The sequence below is a fragment of the Labeo rohita genome, chromosome 18 (assembly GCF_022985175.1).
Source record: "Labeo rohita strain BAU-BD-2019 chromosome 18, IGBB_LRoh.1.0, whole genome shotgun sequence".
NCBI classification, from domain to species: domain Eukaryota; kingdom Metazoa; phylum Chordata; class Actinopteri; order Cypriniformes; family Cyprinidae; genus Labeo; species Labeo rohita.
In genome coordinates this window covers 11,879,668-11,894,192 of record NC_066886.1, presented here as the reverse complement: position 1 = coordinate 11,894,192, position 14,525 = coordinate 11,879,668, and the positions used below count along the sequence as shown (strand labels likewise).

The following is a 14,525-nucleotide window of genomic DNA, read 5'->3' as shown; positions in this document are numbered from 1 at the left end:
CAATCATCTACGTTGTGGGCGGTGCTTCTACGCTCTTTTACTTTCAACCGGCGTGGGAAGTAGTGTGACTGGCTGCTGATCCCGGTTACAAGATTATTATTCGTAAGTTTCTTTAGATTTCCATATATTTTATTACGTTATTTGTCATTGTTTTTTATTACATGTCTTTCTGACCTGTATCGCGGGACCATATGAATCTAAATAAATGGTGTTTCAGTGCATGACTGGCTTGTCAGCTTAGCCTTGTCTCGTGCTTAGGGGAAACATGCGGTTTTAAAATAAATCTGAAACACTGAATCATCCAACACTCTTTGTAAATAACTATAATGATTGTGTTACTTATATTATATTGACTACAATGCAAATCCGGATGGAGATGTTGATGTGCAAGTCAGCACTAGCTTGCATCATACTTGTGATCTATAGGGGTTCGGCCTATGTCAGTGTACTAGTTAATGCAGTGCTGTAAAAAATCAGATTCCAGTTTTCATATACATGTGGAAGTTGTAATGTCATTTACGTTCATACGGCTCTGTATACTTTAGAAAGAGATCTTGCAGATATTATATTCTCATTATATTAATATATAATATATATTACCTCCTCTAGGATCATAGAGCATCATCTATGGCTCTTCATCTCACTTTTTTATGTGCCAAAGCTTTCTTCTGTTGTAAGGTGAAGCTTAGTGTGTGCAGGCCTTGGTTTGTTGATTTGCTCTGCTCACTAATTTTGGTGCATCATGTCAAGTGCCTGATTCTTATGGTCCTTCATGAAGCATTGCCAGATGCAGTATTGTTTTACATTTATAATCAGGGCTTAAGAATAAGGATGAGTCCTGTCTGCATTTCTTTTTGGTTTATTTCTTTGAAAAAAAAAAAATCTTTTGAGATGGTCTATTGATTTGCCAGGTGTGTGTTGCTTGTTTTTGAGTTATTTGCAGCAGTCTTTTCCAGGTTTCTCCTTTAAGAGTTTTAATCTTAGGGTTCGAAGGGATATTAATTTGTTAATAAATAAGACTAATAAATAAGAGCAACTGCGGTGAGTACTGCATGTTCAGTAGATTTACATTTAGCACAAGCTCTCCTGCAAACCAGCTTAGAAATTAGGCAATATAACAAGGTGATTCATCGTAAGGAATTTTTTTCATGATGCATGTGTGTGACTTTGAATGTCAAATTTTAATTAATTATGAATTGTATTAACCTTAGAGGCATAATTCAGAGTTGGCTGGAAATCATAGTACTTTATATTAGTAAAATAAATAAATATCAGCATTTCATCCAGGAAAGATGGTTTATTTGAATCTATAAATGTCACTGAGTGTGGGTTTTTTTTTTTGTGATGATTGTCAAAGTTTGATGATTTAATTATGCCTTAAAAAAAAGGTTATGACTTGTGTCATGGAAGCATAATTTAGCGTAGGTTGAAAATTCTAATGTCAGTAGTTTTATTCAAGAAAGATGTGTTATGAATCTCTATCATAGAGTTTAATATATAGGAAATATAGGAAAAATATGATGTTTATATAATATAAATTATATGAGTATATATATATATATATATATATATATATATATATATATATATATAAATACAGTTCACACATACATATTATGTAAACAAATTAATTTTGATGTGATTATTCACAACTAGTAATTTCATTAATAAATTATATGCATTTTTTTATTGTTATTTTTTACAGTAAAAATTGACAGGACAAGTAAAAAGTTGGTACTTATTGCTGAGATGCTTGACTGTAGATCAAGTTTAGCTCTATTTTTAAGTCCACGTCATTATGGCAAGGAAATTATGGTTCTCGGTGTGTACATGTTGAAGCAGTGTACTACGTTTTTGTCAACAGATGCGGTTTCTGGCATGCATGGCTTGAGTGTTTATGAGTTGACTTTTGGAAAAGATGTCTTGATGTTTTGGATTAGTTGTTATGGGAGTGGTGCTGTAATTACTCCAGGGAATGTCTTTTGTTTGCTGCATACTAGCTCCACCTGCTGAGGAACTTCCGTTATCATTTTTGACAAGGACAATGGTTTCTAAATTCCAGGCTAAGTGTTTGATTTAATCAAGGTTTTTAATCAACATTTTTATATTTATTGCTAATGCTCAAACAATCATGGTTCCGTTTACCCACATAAAGAAAACATTTAGTCTGTGTTTTGCCTTTAGATTAATTTCTCTGCATGTCAGAGTGGATCTGCAAGCTTTGCTTCCTCACTAAATAGATTCTTCCCTCACATGTCTCAGTATTAATATGGTGGTCGTGAGGTGTGCATGATGTTCTTATAGGCCGCAGGTGTCCATAACAGATTCTTTAATTGTTGGCGGTTAACAGCACCGCAAAGCAGCTGCATGTTTTCTCCACCCGCTGTTTTGGTATAACCGGTTTCTGACTCACTGTGTTTGTATGTATCTCTAGTCCCCTGAGAAAAACGCAACCAGCATGGACTCTTCACTGACTGCTGCACAGATCCGTGAGAAGTTCATAGACTTCTTTCGCCGCCATGAGCACCAGTACGTGCACTCCTCATCCACCATTCCACTTGATGACCCCACTCTGCTCTTCGCCAATGCTGGGATGAACCAGGTATGGAGATTTGAACCTAGTTACAAAAATGGACATAACATAAGTGCCTAATTGGTTAAAGAAAATAAATTGTTTTTATAGTTCAAGCCCATATTCCTGAACACCATCGACCCGTCCCACCCTATGGCCAGACTCCATCGTGCTGCAAACACACAGAAGTGCATTCGTGCCGGCGGCAAACACAATGACCTTGATGATGTGGGCAAAGACGTGTACCATCATACTTTCTTCGAGATGTTGGGCTCTTGGTCCTTTGGAGATTATTTCAAAGTAAGAGATGAATAGAAATGTTACATACTGTAAAATCATGGTGTATTTCTTTATAGTATTGATGCTTCTTTATTTGCAATATTTACAGTTGAAGTCAAACGTTTACATACACTTTGCAGAATCTGCAAAATGTTAATTATTTTACCAAAGTAAGAGGGATCATATAAAATGCATGTTATTTTTTTATTTAGTACTGACCTGAATAAGATGTTTCACATAAGATATTTACTGAGTCCCTCAGTTGTCCTCAGTGTGAAAAGATGGATCTCAAATAATACAGTCATTGTTGGAAAAGGTTCAAGTACACAAAAATGCTGACAAAGATTTTGTGGGACCTAATGTTTTTTTCTGAAGAACAGTGGGCAGTTTAACTGTTCAGGACAAACAAGGGACTCGTGAACAACTTTTACTAAACAAAAAAAATACACAGCTTTGAATCATTCAGGTATTAACACAGTATTAAGAATCAAGTGTATGTAAACTTTTGAACAGGGTCTTTTTTTTATAAATTCAACTATTATTTTCTCTTGTGGACTATATGTAAACATCTTTTATGTGAAATATCTTATTCAGATCAGAGCTAAATAAAAAATAACATGCATTTTGTATGATCCCTTTTGTACAATAATTAACATTTTGTAGATTCTGCAAGGTTTATATAAACTTTTGACCTCAACTTTATGTGCTGATGAAATTATAAATGGAAAACATTGCATTCCTTTATTTCTTTCTTGCTCACTCTGTCTCTAGCACCTGGCCTGCGAGATGGCACTGGAGCTGCTGACGAAAGAGTTTGGCATACCGATTGAACGACTCTATGTGACTTATTTTGGTGGTCATGCTGACGCAGGCCTAGAGCCTGACTTGGAGTGCAAGCAGATCTGGCTGGACTTGGGGTGAGTACAGAATTTGTACAAGGTTTGTTAAATTATTGATGTGATGTTGTTTAAATATTTCTTGTTTATCTTCACTCTGTCTCAGAATGGAGGAGAGCCGTATTCTGCCAGGGAGTATGAAAGATAATTTCTGGGAGATGGGGGACACCGGTCCATGTGGACCCTGCAGTGAGATCCACTATGATCGCATTGGAGGCAGAGATGCCGCCCACTTGGTCAATATGGATGACCCTAATGTGCTTGAAATCTGGAACCTGGTGTTCATCCAGTTTAACAGGTAAACTACTTCACCTTGCTAACTACAGGTAACAATGGTAAATAGTTTAATAAAAGGCAGCAATGTAGAAGCAGGCATTGATCATCTTCATTATATGCATTGATCATGCATATGCATATGGTTTCTCTTTGCAGAGAATCGGAAACTGTGCTAAAGCCTCTGCCCAAGAAGAGCATTGACACAGGGATGGGACTGGAGCGCTTGGTCTCTGTACTGCAAAACAAGATGTCCAACTACGACACTGATCTGTTCATCCCTTATTTTGAAGCCATTCAGAAGGTAAACTCATAGAAATGCATAGAGACATGACTAAATTCTCTTTTGCATGTAACTAAAAAGAATTTTCCTGGTTCTCAGGGCACAGGTGCCAGGCCATACACAGGAAAGGTGGGCGCAGAAGATACAGATGGTATTGACATGGCATACCGTGTCCTGGCTGATCACGCTCGCACCATTACCATTGCACTGTCTGACGGTGGCAGACCTGACAACACGGGCAGGGGGTGAGATGATTGTGTTATTATGTGCAGAGTAATTGACATATATAACCCTGGACCACAAAACCAGTCATAAGTAGCACTGGTATATTTGTAGCAGTGGCCAATAATACATTGTATGGGTCAAAGTTATCAATTTTTCTTTTATGCCAAAAATCATTAGGATATTAAGTGAAGGTCATGTTCCATTAAGATATTTTGTAAATTTTCTACGGCAAATATATCAAACGTTAATTTTTGATTAGTAATATGCATTGCTAAGAACCTCATTTGGACAACTTTAAAGGTGATTTTCTTAATTTTTTTTTTTTTTTTTTTTGCACCCTCAGATTCCAGATTTTCAAATAGTTGTATCTCAGCCAAATATTGTCCTTTTCTAACAAACCATACACCAATAGAAATCTTATTAATTTAGCTTTCAATTGACTTGTGACTGGTTTTGTGGTCCAGCGTCACATATAGTCAATGTATATGTATGTGACCCTGTTTTTGTGTTTGCAGCTATGTGCTGAGGAGGATTTTGCGTCGTGCTGTGCGATACTCTCACGAGAAGCTGGGTGCACAGAAGGGCTTCTTTGCCTCTTTAGTAGATGTGGTGGTTGAGTCACTGGTAAGGTCTCTACCTCTCAGACACAATATTACTTCCTCCTGATTTTATGTGCACTAGTATTCCCTGTTCGCAGCTTTGACAGTGATACAAAGTGGCAGCTGCTGAAACATTGAAATGCTCTTTAATTAGAAACATCTCTCTGATGGCCATTTAATGGTTCATTGCTCTCTACAGGGTGATGCTTTCCCAGAGCTGCGCAAGGATCCTGATATGGTAAAAGACATTATCAATGAGGAGGAGACACAGTTTCTCAAGACTCTTAGCAGGGGACGCCGTATCCTGGACCGCAAGATCCAGAGTCTTGGAGACAGCAAGACTATACCAGGTAAAGCACAGAATAACACAAAAAAAAACATAACTGGTTTTGTAACATGCTTTTAAAAATAAAACACTCGTCATCTATTTTCCTAAATTTATAATCAGAATTGTTTATAAGTCTAAGAGAAGCTTTAAAACTTTATTCTTTCAGATGAATACAATCTGAGTTATATTAAAAAATGTCCTGGCTCTTCCAAGCTTATTATGGCAGTGGGTTTCAAGATTTTAGATAGATTTGTTCACTTCCAAAACAAAAATTTACAGATAATTTACTCACCCCCTTGTTATCCAAGATGTTGATGTCTTCAGTAAAGAAAATGTTTTTAAATTGTTTTAAACACAGGCATCATAGAAGTTCATTATATAGAGAAAAATCCTTAAATGTTTTCCTCAAAAAACACAATTTTCTTTACGACCGAAGAAAGAAAGACATGAACATCTTGGGTGACAAGGGGGTGAGTAAATTCTGTAGAATTTTGTTCTGGAAGTAAATAAATCCTTTAAGTACAATAAAGTGCATCCATCCATCATAAAAAGTACTCCACACAAAAATATGCATATTTAAAACTTTAGAACCATATTTCTAAGCTTCTGCTAACTGTTGTACGCACGTTCACGAGATTGAATTAGGGCGTTTTTTCCTCAAATCTCTTTTAATTTTTTCCCCTTATTGCTAAAATCCACTTTAAATCTACATTCTAAAGCTGGTATTTAATTTTTTTTCTTGTTTTTGTGCAGGTGACACAGCCTGGCTGCTGTATGACACTTATGGTTTTCCTCTGGACCTCACTGCTCTGATCGCAGAAGAAAGAGGAATGGGAGTGGACATGCAGGCCTTTGAGGATGAGAAGAAAGCTGCTCAGGTTTAAATGAGTTCATTCTTTTATGCAGTGCAATTTTTATTTAGTACAGGATAATTTCACAGTTATAAAAGACACTGCCAGAACTCAGTGGCACCGATATCTGTGTTTAAAAGCACTAATTTAAGAGCACCGTTAAATGTAATCATAGCTCTCAGAATAAAAAAAACATCTTTCAATTATAATGTTGTGGTACAAAAATTCACTTGTAGCTTATTATTTTATTTTGACTGTTTTATTTATTAATATATGTTTTTTTTTACATTTACAAAATAGAATAGATTAAAAGGATAGTTCACCCAAAAATGAAAATGGGTCTGAAATGTGTCGGTTGCACTGCTGTATATGCAGGGTCAGAAAGCTCTTGGATTTCATCAAAAACATCTTAATTTGTGTTCCGAAAATTAAGGTCTTACAGATTTGGAACGACATGAGAGTGAGTAATTAATGACAGAATCTTCATTTTTGGGTGAACTGTCCCTTTACGGCAAAGCCAATCTAGTTGTCAAAATAGGTTAAATAGTTAAAATCCTGTATCAGCTGAGATATATCCAATATTAACTGAAAATAAGTCTAATTAAAAATGTCTGTGCACACAGTTGAAATCTCAGGGTAAAGGCTCTGGGGATGAAGACCACATCATGCTGGACATCTACGCCATTGAAGAGCTCAGAAACAAAGGTGTCACTGCCACTGATGACAGCCCCAAATACAAGTACACTTCAGATGATAACGGCAACTATGGTACAAATTACACCTTTGCTATTCCTCTTGATTTTGACGATTTGATTATGAGTAGGTTTTCATGCTTGTGACATTGTGTGTCCCTCTCAGAGTTTGAACAGGCAGTAGGCACCGTGCTGGCTCTCAGGCGAGAGCGTGCATTCGTTGATGAGGTGACCACAGGTCAAGAGTGTGGAGTGCTGCTCGACAAAACCTCTTTCTACGCCGAGCAGGGTGGCCAGAGCTTTGACGAAGGCTACATGCTCCGAGAAAACGACTCTGCTGAGGATGTAAGAAACTGAGAGTGCTTGTACAAAGAAGCCGAACTGCATGATTTAGTTATGCTTCATGGTGCTGTCATGTTTTATTGTGCTGTTTCAGAGGATGGAGTTCACTGTGAAGAATACTCAGGTGCGTGGAGGGTACGTGCTGCATATTGGTACGGTATACGGCACACTGAAGGTTGGAGACCGCCTAACTCTACATGTGGACGAGGTATGTTACAGTTCTGTCATTGATTTTGGGGACTGGATTCTGCGATTCTCTCCATGTTTTAATCATAGGGCCCTACCTTCAAAAACTTTTATAGCATCTGGTTTAGACAAAAAAGAGATGACATGACACATAAGATGTTACATAGAATGCAACACCATTCCCCTCTTTCTCTCTGTCTCTCAGGCTCGTCGTAGGCCCATCATGAGTAACCACACTGCCACACACATCCTTAACTTTGCCTTGCGTTCAGTGCTGGGAGAGGCAGATCAGAGGGGCTCTTTGGTTGCTCCAGACAGATTGCGCTTTGACTTCACAGCTAAAGGAGCAATGACTACGGATGAAGTGCGGCGCACAGAAGAGACTGCCTCAACCATGATTCGTGACGCCAAGGTCAGACCCATTCATCAGACTTGCACTTTTTAATCAAACACTTTGTATTCATGTTGCATGTATTCACAGTGCAGATATTCTGAAAACAGAACAGCAAAGCTCTTTTTCAATAAGTTAGTTGAATACAGATATAGAGCTTACGTGTCCTTGAAAACACTGAGATGCTCTGTATGTTTTTCTTCAGTCGGTCTATGCCCTGGATGCCCCCCTTGCAGCAGCTAAAGCCATCCAGGGTCTGCGGGCAGTGTTTGATGAGACGTACCCTGATCCTGTTAGAGTGGTGTCTATTGGCGTCCCAGTGGAGGAGCTGCTGGCCGATCCAAACAGCCCTGCAGGCTCACTCACCTCCATCGAGTTCTGTGGTGGAACGTAAGAACATCAAAGTTTAATATTATAAACTTTTAATATTGCATAAATAGGCCAGCATCTAGTTTTCCAGGAATATGAATATAATTATCAACTTTCTATGTAGTATTCAGAACTCATATTCGTGGAAAATTTTGATTACTAATGTTTTTTTTTTTTGTTTGATTGTTAATGGAACTAATGTTTAAGAAAGCAATGTATTTCCTTCAGCCCTAATGAGTTTTACGTTTGATCATTTTTACCCATAGGCACTTGCAGAACTCTGGTCACGCTGCACCATTTGTGATCGTATCAGAGGAGGCCATCGCTAAAGGAATCAGGAGGATTGTGGCAGTGACTGGAGCAGAGGCTCAGAAGGTTAGAGGAGACGGGGCCAACATAAATATGCACTTTTGTTTTTAACTGATACTTTTTAGCATCTGATGTAGGGTTGGGAATCTAGAACTGGTTTTCGCTGTCTGATTTGAGTATGGTATGAAAGAAAGATGTGACATAATACAAGGATTTAATATGTCTATTGTGGTGTCCTTGCTGTTTGCACACAGAGTCTGGCTAGTGTAGTGTGATTGACAAACAAAAGATTCTTTTAAGCCAGTTCTATTTAACGAATCAGCCATGAAGACTCACAAAAATGTGCTTTATAATTGTGAGAGTTAATTATTGTTAATTATTGACTGATCATTCATGTAAATACACATTCAGAACAATAGTTTAAAAAAGTTTATTTTTTTTAGTAGGACCAAATTATTGGAAGCAGAATTTTTAAAGGGATAGTTTACCCAAAAATGTAAATTATCTTCAAGCCATACTAGATGTATATGACTTTCTTCTTTCAGAGGAATACAATTGGATTTTTATCCATAGATGGATGCACTTTATTAAACTTAAAAATCTCAACAGCCATTCGCTGACATTATAAAGCTTGGAACAATATTTTTTTTTTCAACTCTGATTGTATTTCTCTGAAAGAAGAAAGTCATATACACCTAGGATGGCTTGTGGGTGAGTTGTTTTAGGTGAACTGTCTCTTTAAGTTCCTAGATTCTCATTTCTAATAGTTCTTGACAGACTGATGTTTGTGTTGTCAGGCCCAGAGGAAAGCTGATGCACTGAAGTTGGAACTAGATGCCATGGCAGAGAAAGTAAAAGCTCAGACCAATCCCAATAAAGATATTCAGAAAGAGATTGCTGATATGACAGAGGTGAGCTCAACTCTTGCCTGTCTAGAATCAGTGGTGTCTGATTATGCCCTTTAAGTGAAACTGAATCTGTGCATGCATATATTCAGTCCCTGGGCACTGCAGTCATCTCTCAGTGGCGCAAGGATGAGATGAGGGATTCCCTGAAAGGTCTTAAGAAGATCATGGATGACCTGGACCGTGCCAGCAAGGCTGATGTACAGAAGAGGGTAAGAGAAGATGATTCAGATATCTGATAGTTAGTTACTGAGATTATTGGAAAGTCTCCATTGCAAACACATTGTGGTTTTAATTTTAGGTCCTGGAAAAGACAAAGGAGATCATCGAAAGTAACCCCAACCAACCTCTGATCGTGATGGAGATGGAGAATGGAGCATCTGCAAAGGTAACACTTTCATTGTCTTTTTCGAATTACAAGCTTATACTTGAACTGAATTCAATTTTGTAATTGTCTGCAGTGAAAGGCTTAATGATTTGTATGCGTCCACAGGCTTTGAATGAGTCTCTGAAGCTGCTGAAGACAAATTCACCACAGACTGCTGCTATGCTATTTGCTGTGGACAACGATGCTGGGAAAATTATCTGCTTGTGCCAAGTGCCTCAGGTAAACATGTTAGAGAGAATTGCTTATTCTGTAAGATGGCTGAGGGCTCTTTTGAAATATTTCATGATATCTACTTTGAAACATAAGATTTTCTTGTGAAAGAAATAAATACTTTTAATCTGCAAGGACACATTAAATTGAATAAAAGGGACAGTGAAGACTTTTATATACAAATGATTTCAATGTCGAATAATTGCTTTTAACTATAAATTCATTAAAGAAATATAAGTAATAACTTGGCTTTTCTCTGTTTTCACATTTAATCCTGGTTTAATATTACTTTGACTTGCATGGTACTAGACACAATAATGCATATGTATGGTGTCAATTAAAAATCACCAGTTTGCTCTGGTTGTGTTTTCAGGATGTTGCAAACCGAGGCCTGAAGGCCAGTGAGTGGGTTCAGGAAGTGTGCCCTCTGCTGGATGGAAAAGGAGGTGGTAAAGACATGTCCGCCCAGGCCACGGGTAGAAACACAAACTCCATACAGGAAGCTCTGCAGCTGGCAAATGAATTTGCCCGCCTCAAACTGGGTGAAAATTAAGGAAAGAGAGGGCGAAAGAGAGATAGCCGTGTAGGTGTGGTTTAATCTTTAAAGAGGTCTTTAGTTAGGTCTTAACCTTCCTCCTGTCCTGTTCCAGCTCTGCTTACTGAATTTTCAAAACTGGACATTCCAGGCTGGAAAATGTAAAAACTGTACAGAAATGTGTCATTTGTCAATTATGGATAGGAAGGGAAAAAAATAGCACCTGCTCTCGGTAAATTGGAGCATTGCAGATGTGTCAACTGATCCAACAAGCCGTCCAAGCACATGGGCTGTGCATGCTTTGTGATTGGAATAATACATTTAGATTCACAGTTCTACTAGCTAAAATCACCCTCATGGCCACTGTTATCATCCTAAGCATTGATGAGGAGAAAAATTATTGTCATTATCACTATTTTTATCATAAGGTTTTCCATTACATTTGTAGGATTGTTGGTCTGTCTCTGTAATGGGAGGGATGTCGTAATGATTCAGGAAAATTCGTCAACTGTTAACCTTTAACTAGCTCTTGTAGCATCTGTTTTGGGAAAATGAGCCATTAATCACCTGTCACTTGTTAAAGGTAATAAAGTTTCAAATGCATAAATGACTTCATTATTCTGTGGAGTGGTGTTCATTTAAACATGATTGTGATTAAAGCGCCATCGGTCGGCCATATTGGTGGCATTAAACAAACAATGGCACTATAAACTGAACAAAACTCATATATTTAGCTGATTTTTGCTGCTGAAAGATCAATTATTGTCATATTTTGGGCTGTACTAATCGGTCAGACTAGGAAAAACATTTGGAGTACTATGAACTGCCACAAGTTTATAACAAATCAAGTAGAAGAGTGCAAAAAACTGTCTGATGAACAACATGTTTGTGGTTGGCTAAACTGAACCAGGATTTCCAGAGCAAGAATCTTGACAACATTCGTGTTTGTTCTTATTTCCGATCAGGTAGGTGAAATATTGGGCTAGTATACTGCTAGTATGTATCTTTACCAGCTGTTAACTTTAGTTTGTCAAAATATTGCACCCTTTCCCACTTACTAAGTCCTTCTCTATATGATTTAGCAGCTTCCACACATTTTTTCTGTGGTTCAGACAGCATAAATTAGCAGAACAACATAACCAGTAGTACATTCACATCCGAGTATCACCAGTATGGCTGCACATCCAGGTAACTGACCAAATTGTGACACAAGTGCAAACCCTCTATAATAAATAAAATTTAGGTTAATTAGAGATTAATAGTTATCATACTACTATTATTACATTATTGGTTACAGGTGCTCAACCATGCTAACTTATTTTGAACCAATATGACTATAACATTATTATGTATGATACATTCTGAACTCTTTAAACCTTTTCATTTTAAACAATATGTTTGTTGTAATGTGTTGCGTTTCATTAATTACTCACCCTCGTGTCGTTCCAAACCCGTAAAACCTTCGTTCATCTTCGGCACGCAAATTAAAATATTTTCGATGAACTAATAAATAATTTTATAAAGCTACGAAAACACTTTTTGTGAACAAGGAAAACAAAAATAACGACAATTTCTTTGCTTCCCTGTCAGTCATCGACGCGCCTTTACAACAGTACCACAGAAGCCCGCGTTCTGACGTAGAACCCGGATGCACTGTGAACGCGCCTTAATAAATTATTGTAAAAAAGTTGTTTACAAGAGTAAAATGACTCGTGCGTGTGCTCATATATTAATAAAACATATACATATACTTTATTTCCATGAAATCATGATTTAAATACTTAAGTTGCAATGAAAATGTACTGCATCAAATAAAGCAGATGTGACGAGGAGCAAAATTGTTTACTAGTATACAAACGTCCTTGGACACAATGAGATTTTTAAACATGTTTATTTCTTACAGTAGCATAAAGATAAAAACAGTCCATAATTACACAAAGACTGAGGTTGTGAAAGGAAAGAAAGAGCACTGACCAATAGTCACTATATCAACACTAATGAGAAGTTAATGAGGAGCAAACACAGTGGCACAGTGAGGATATGTACAGTCTGTGCTGAAGAGGGTTCCTTCATGAAGAACAGGATTCAACATTAAGTCTAAACACTGTAGCCTCATTTTATAACTTCATCTCAGGTTTTTTGCTGTCATTTTATTATTTCTTCAAATGGTATAGGGGAATCTACCGTAAAGCCTTTCAAAAAGTCAAAAAAACAAAATTGCATCATTCACTCAGTCTATCCTGGAGGCACAATCATGTGTATGATCGTGGAAAAAGCAGCAAAGAAAAAAAATAACAGGCTCTGTAATATTCATCTCACTCAGTACTTTAGAGCCTTCAACTTTGCATCCTATAATCCTACAAACAATTGAGCAAAAGATGATACAAAGCCATAGAAAAAGCTCTCTCAGTGTGACAATAAGGATCCACAAAGACCGATAATTTAGTGCTGAGAACGTTGGCAAGAAGAGCATAAAGAAACAAGCCAATTTGGAATTGGTCTCGTCATGCAATTTGGCCACATAACATTTCAAATGGAGAGAACAGAGAAGGTGGACATAATGTAGTCTTTCATGAATTGTTTGAGTAGGTTTGCCTGAATATCTCTCGGCAGGCTACGATCCTCCTGTGGCACGAAAACAAGAAGAGAAGCATCCCTCCTCGCCAACTAGTACCATCTAGGATTAATGAATACTGTTAAGAGAAATACAAGAACATCACAAGCCAACTTATTTTCCTTAATCCGTATTTTCTGAACAATACATAAACACCTAACAAACAAGTGGATTAGTAATGGAATAAAACTCTTTGGTGACCAACTGCGCATCTCAATATTTCACCTATGAGAGGGCAGCCATCCTACGTATCTGTGATATTAGAATTTCACTGTGAAACGCCCAAAAATAATCCCTCAGAATAGGCTTAAATATAATAAAGCCACTGCAGCACTGTTACATTTAATAATCACTCGGTATGTAACCGTCAAAAGACATTTACGCTTTATTGACAATGTATAAAAGCACTTGGTGTGCCACAGGTCTGGATTTTCTAAGGGTTCAGGAGACTTTTCCGAAGTGACAGTGAATGCAGGTAGGTAGCTCTTAAAAATCAAGAGGGGAGAAGGTTTTCAGGTGAGAGAGCTTTTCCCACCCTGATCCCGAAGGCACGGCGCTCAGCTTAGCTCAAAGTAGAACAGACAAGAGGATGAGGTTGTGGAGCACAGGAGAAGCCGTGAATCGTGTGTGGGTGGAGGACAGCTGGTGGGTAGACGATCCGTGCCCTATTTTAGAGCCCAGATTTGTGTGAGCGTGAATGTGTGTCAATAAATGCTCTGTAAGAAGACTAAAGGAACAATAGCACATGTGTATGCATCTTATAATGAGGTTAGCTGTGCTCTGGAGAGAGGACGTGTCCAGAAGCGAGGACAAGGCACGCAAGCATGTAACGTGTGTGCGTTTACACACTGAAATAGCTGATATGTCTACATTTTGAAAAAGAACTACTGCACCTGAAACTTAGACTAGGCCGAAGCAGAAAGCTACAGACCTGTGAAGGGACATGGTGATGGGAAAAAAAATGTGAGATTTGAAGTAAAAATATATTTCAGTGCTTTTGTGTTTGCAGAACTTTTGTGTTTGAATGCAATGTTTTTCGAGGAAACACATTTAGCATGAGAACCCAAAAACATTGAAATATAATTTCTGTTCCCAGAGAAACTTTGTGTTAGTTTGCAAAATATTTGCGTTCCTCCAAGAAACGTCTAAGACACTTTTGAGTTGTTTGCAAAACCTTTGCATTCCTTTGAGAAGCTTTGAGTTCAGATGCAAACTTTTCAAAATTTGTACAAGCAAATATAAAACTTCTTGGGAGAACACAAACTTTTTTGGGAGGAA

The 14,525-nt window shown here is 37.6% G+C and overlaps 1 protein-coding gene across 2 annotated transcripts; it reads left to right on the top strand.

The window, feature by feature from the left end:
• On the top strand, window positions 1-11,243 carry aars1 (alanyl-tRNA synthetase 1). 2 transcript variants are annotated; one of them, XM_051135480.1, is made up of 22 exons: window positions 30-102; window positions 610-678; window positions 2,435-2,602; window positions 2,684-2,872; window positions 3,623-3,768; window positions 3,854-4,045; window positions 4,180-4,324; window positions 4,403-4,548; window positions 5,044-5,152; window positions 5,327-5,477; window positions 6,209-6,333; window positions 6,930-7,074; window positions 7,165-7,343; window positions 7,435-7,548; window positions 7,732-7,938; window positions 8,123-8,307; window positions 8,553-8,661; window positions 9,393-9,506; window positions 9,593-9,712; window positions 9,802-9,888; window positions 9,994-10,107; window positions 10,472-11,243. In XM_051135480.1, exons 2-22 carry the CDS (start codon window positions 628-630, stop codon window positions 10,649-10,651), a joined length of 2,976 nt encoding a protein of 991 aa, XP_050991437.1. In that variant the 5' UTR covers window positions 30-102; window positions 610-627; the 3' UTR covers window positions 10,652-11,243. The 2 variants fall into 2 exon arrangements, with proteins under 2 accessions (XP_050991438.1, XP_050991437.1); XM_051135481.1 differs by lacking the exon at window positions 610-678 and having other exon boundaries at window positions 1-102.
• The last annotated feature ends 3,282 nt before the right edge of the window (window positions 11,244-14,525 follow it).

What these genes read in the sequence shown, in the direction of transcription:
- aars1 (XM_051135480.1), top strand. Translation starts at nt 628, where the DNA reads ATGGCTCTTCATCTCACTTTTTTATGTGCCAAAGCTTTCTTCTGTTGT. An exon ending in ATCGAGTTCTGTGGTGGAAC is followed by an intron (nt 8,308 to 8,552) that starts GTAAGAACATCA and finishes TTTTACCCATAG; the next exon opens with GCACTTGCAGAACTCTGGTC. An exon ending in CTGGAGCAGAGGCTCAGAAG is followed by an intron (nt 8,662 to 9,392) that starts GTTAGAGGAGAC and finishes TTGTGTTGTCAG; the next exon opens with GCCCAGAGGAAAGCTGATGC.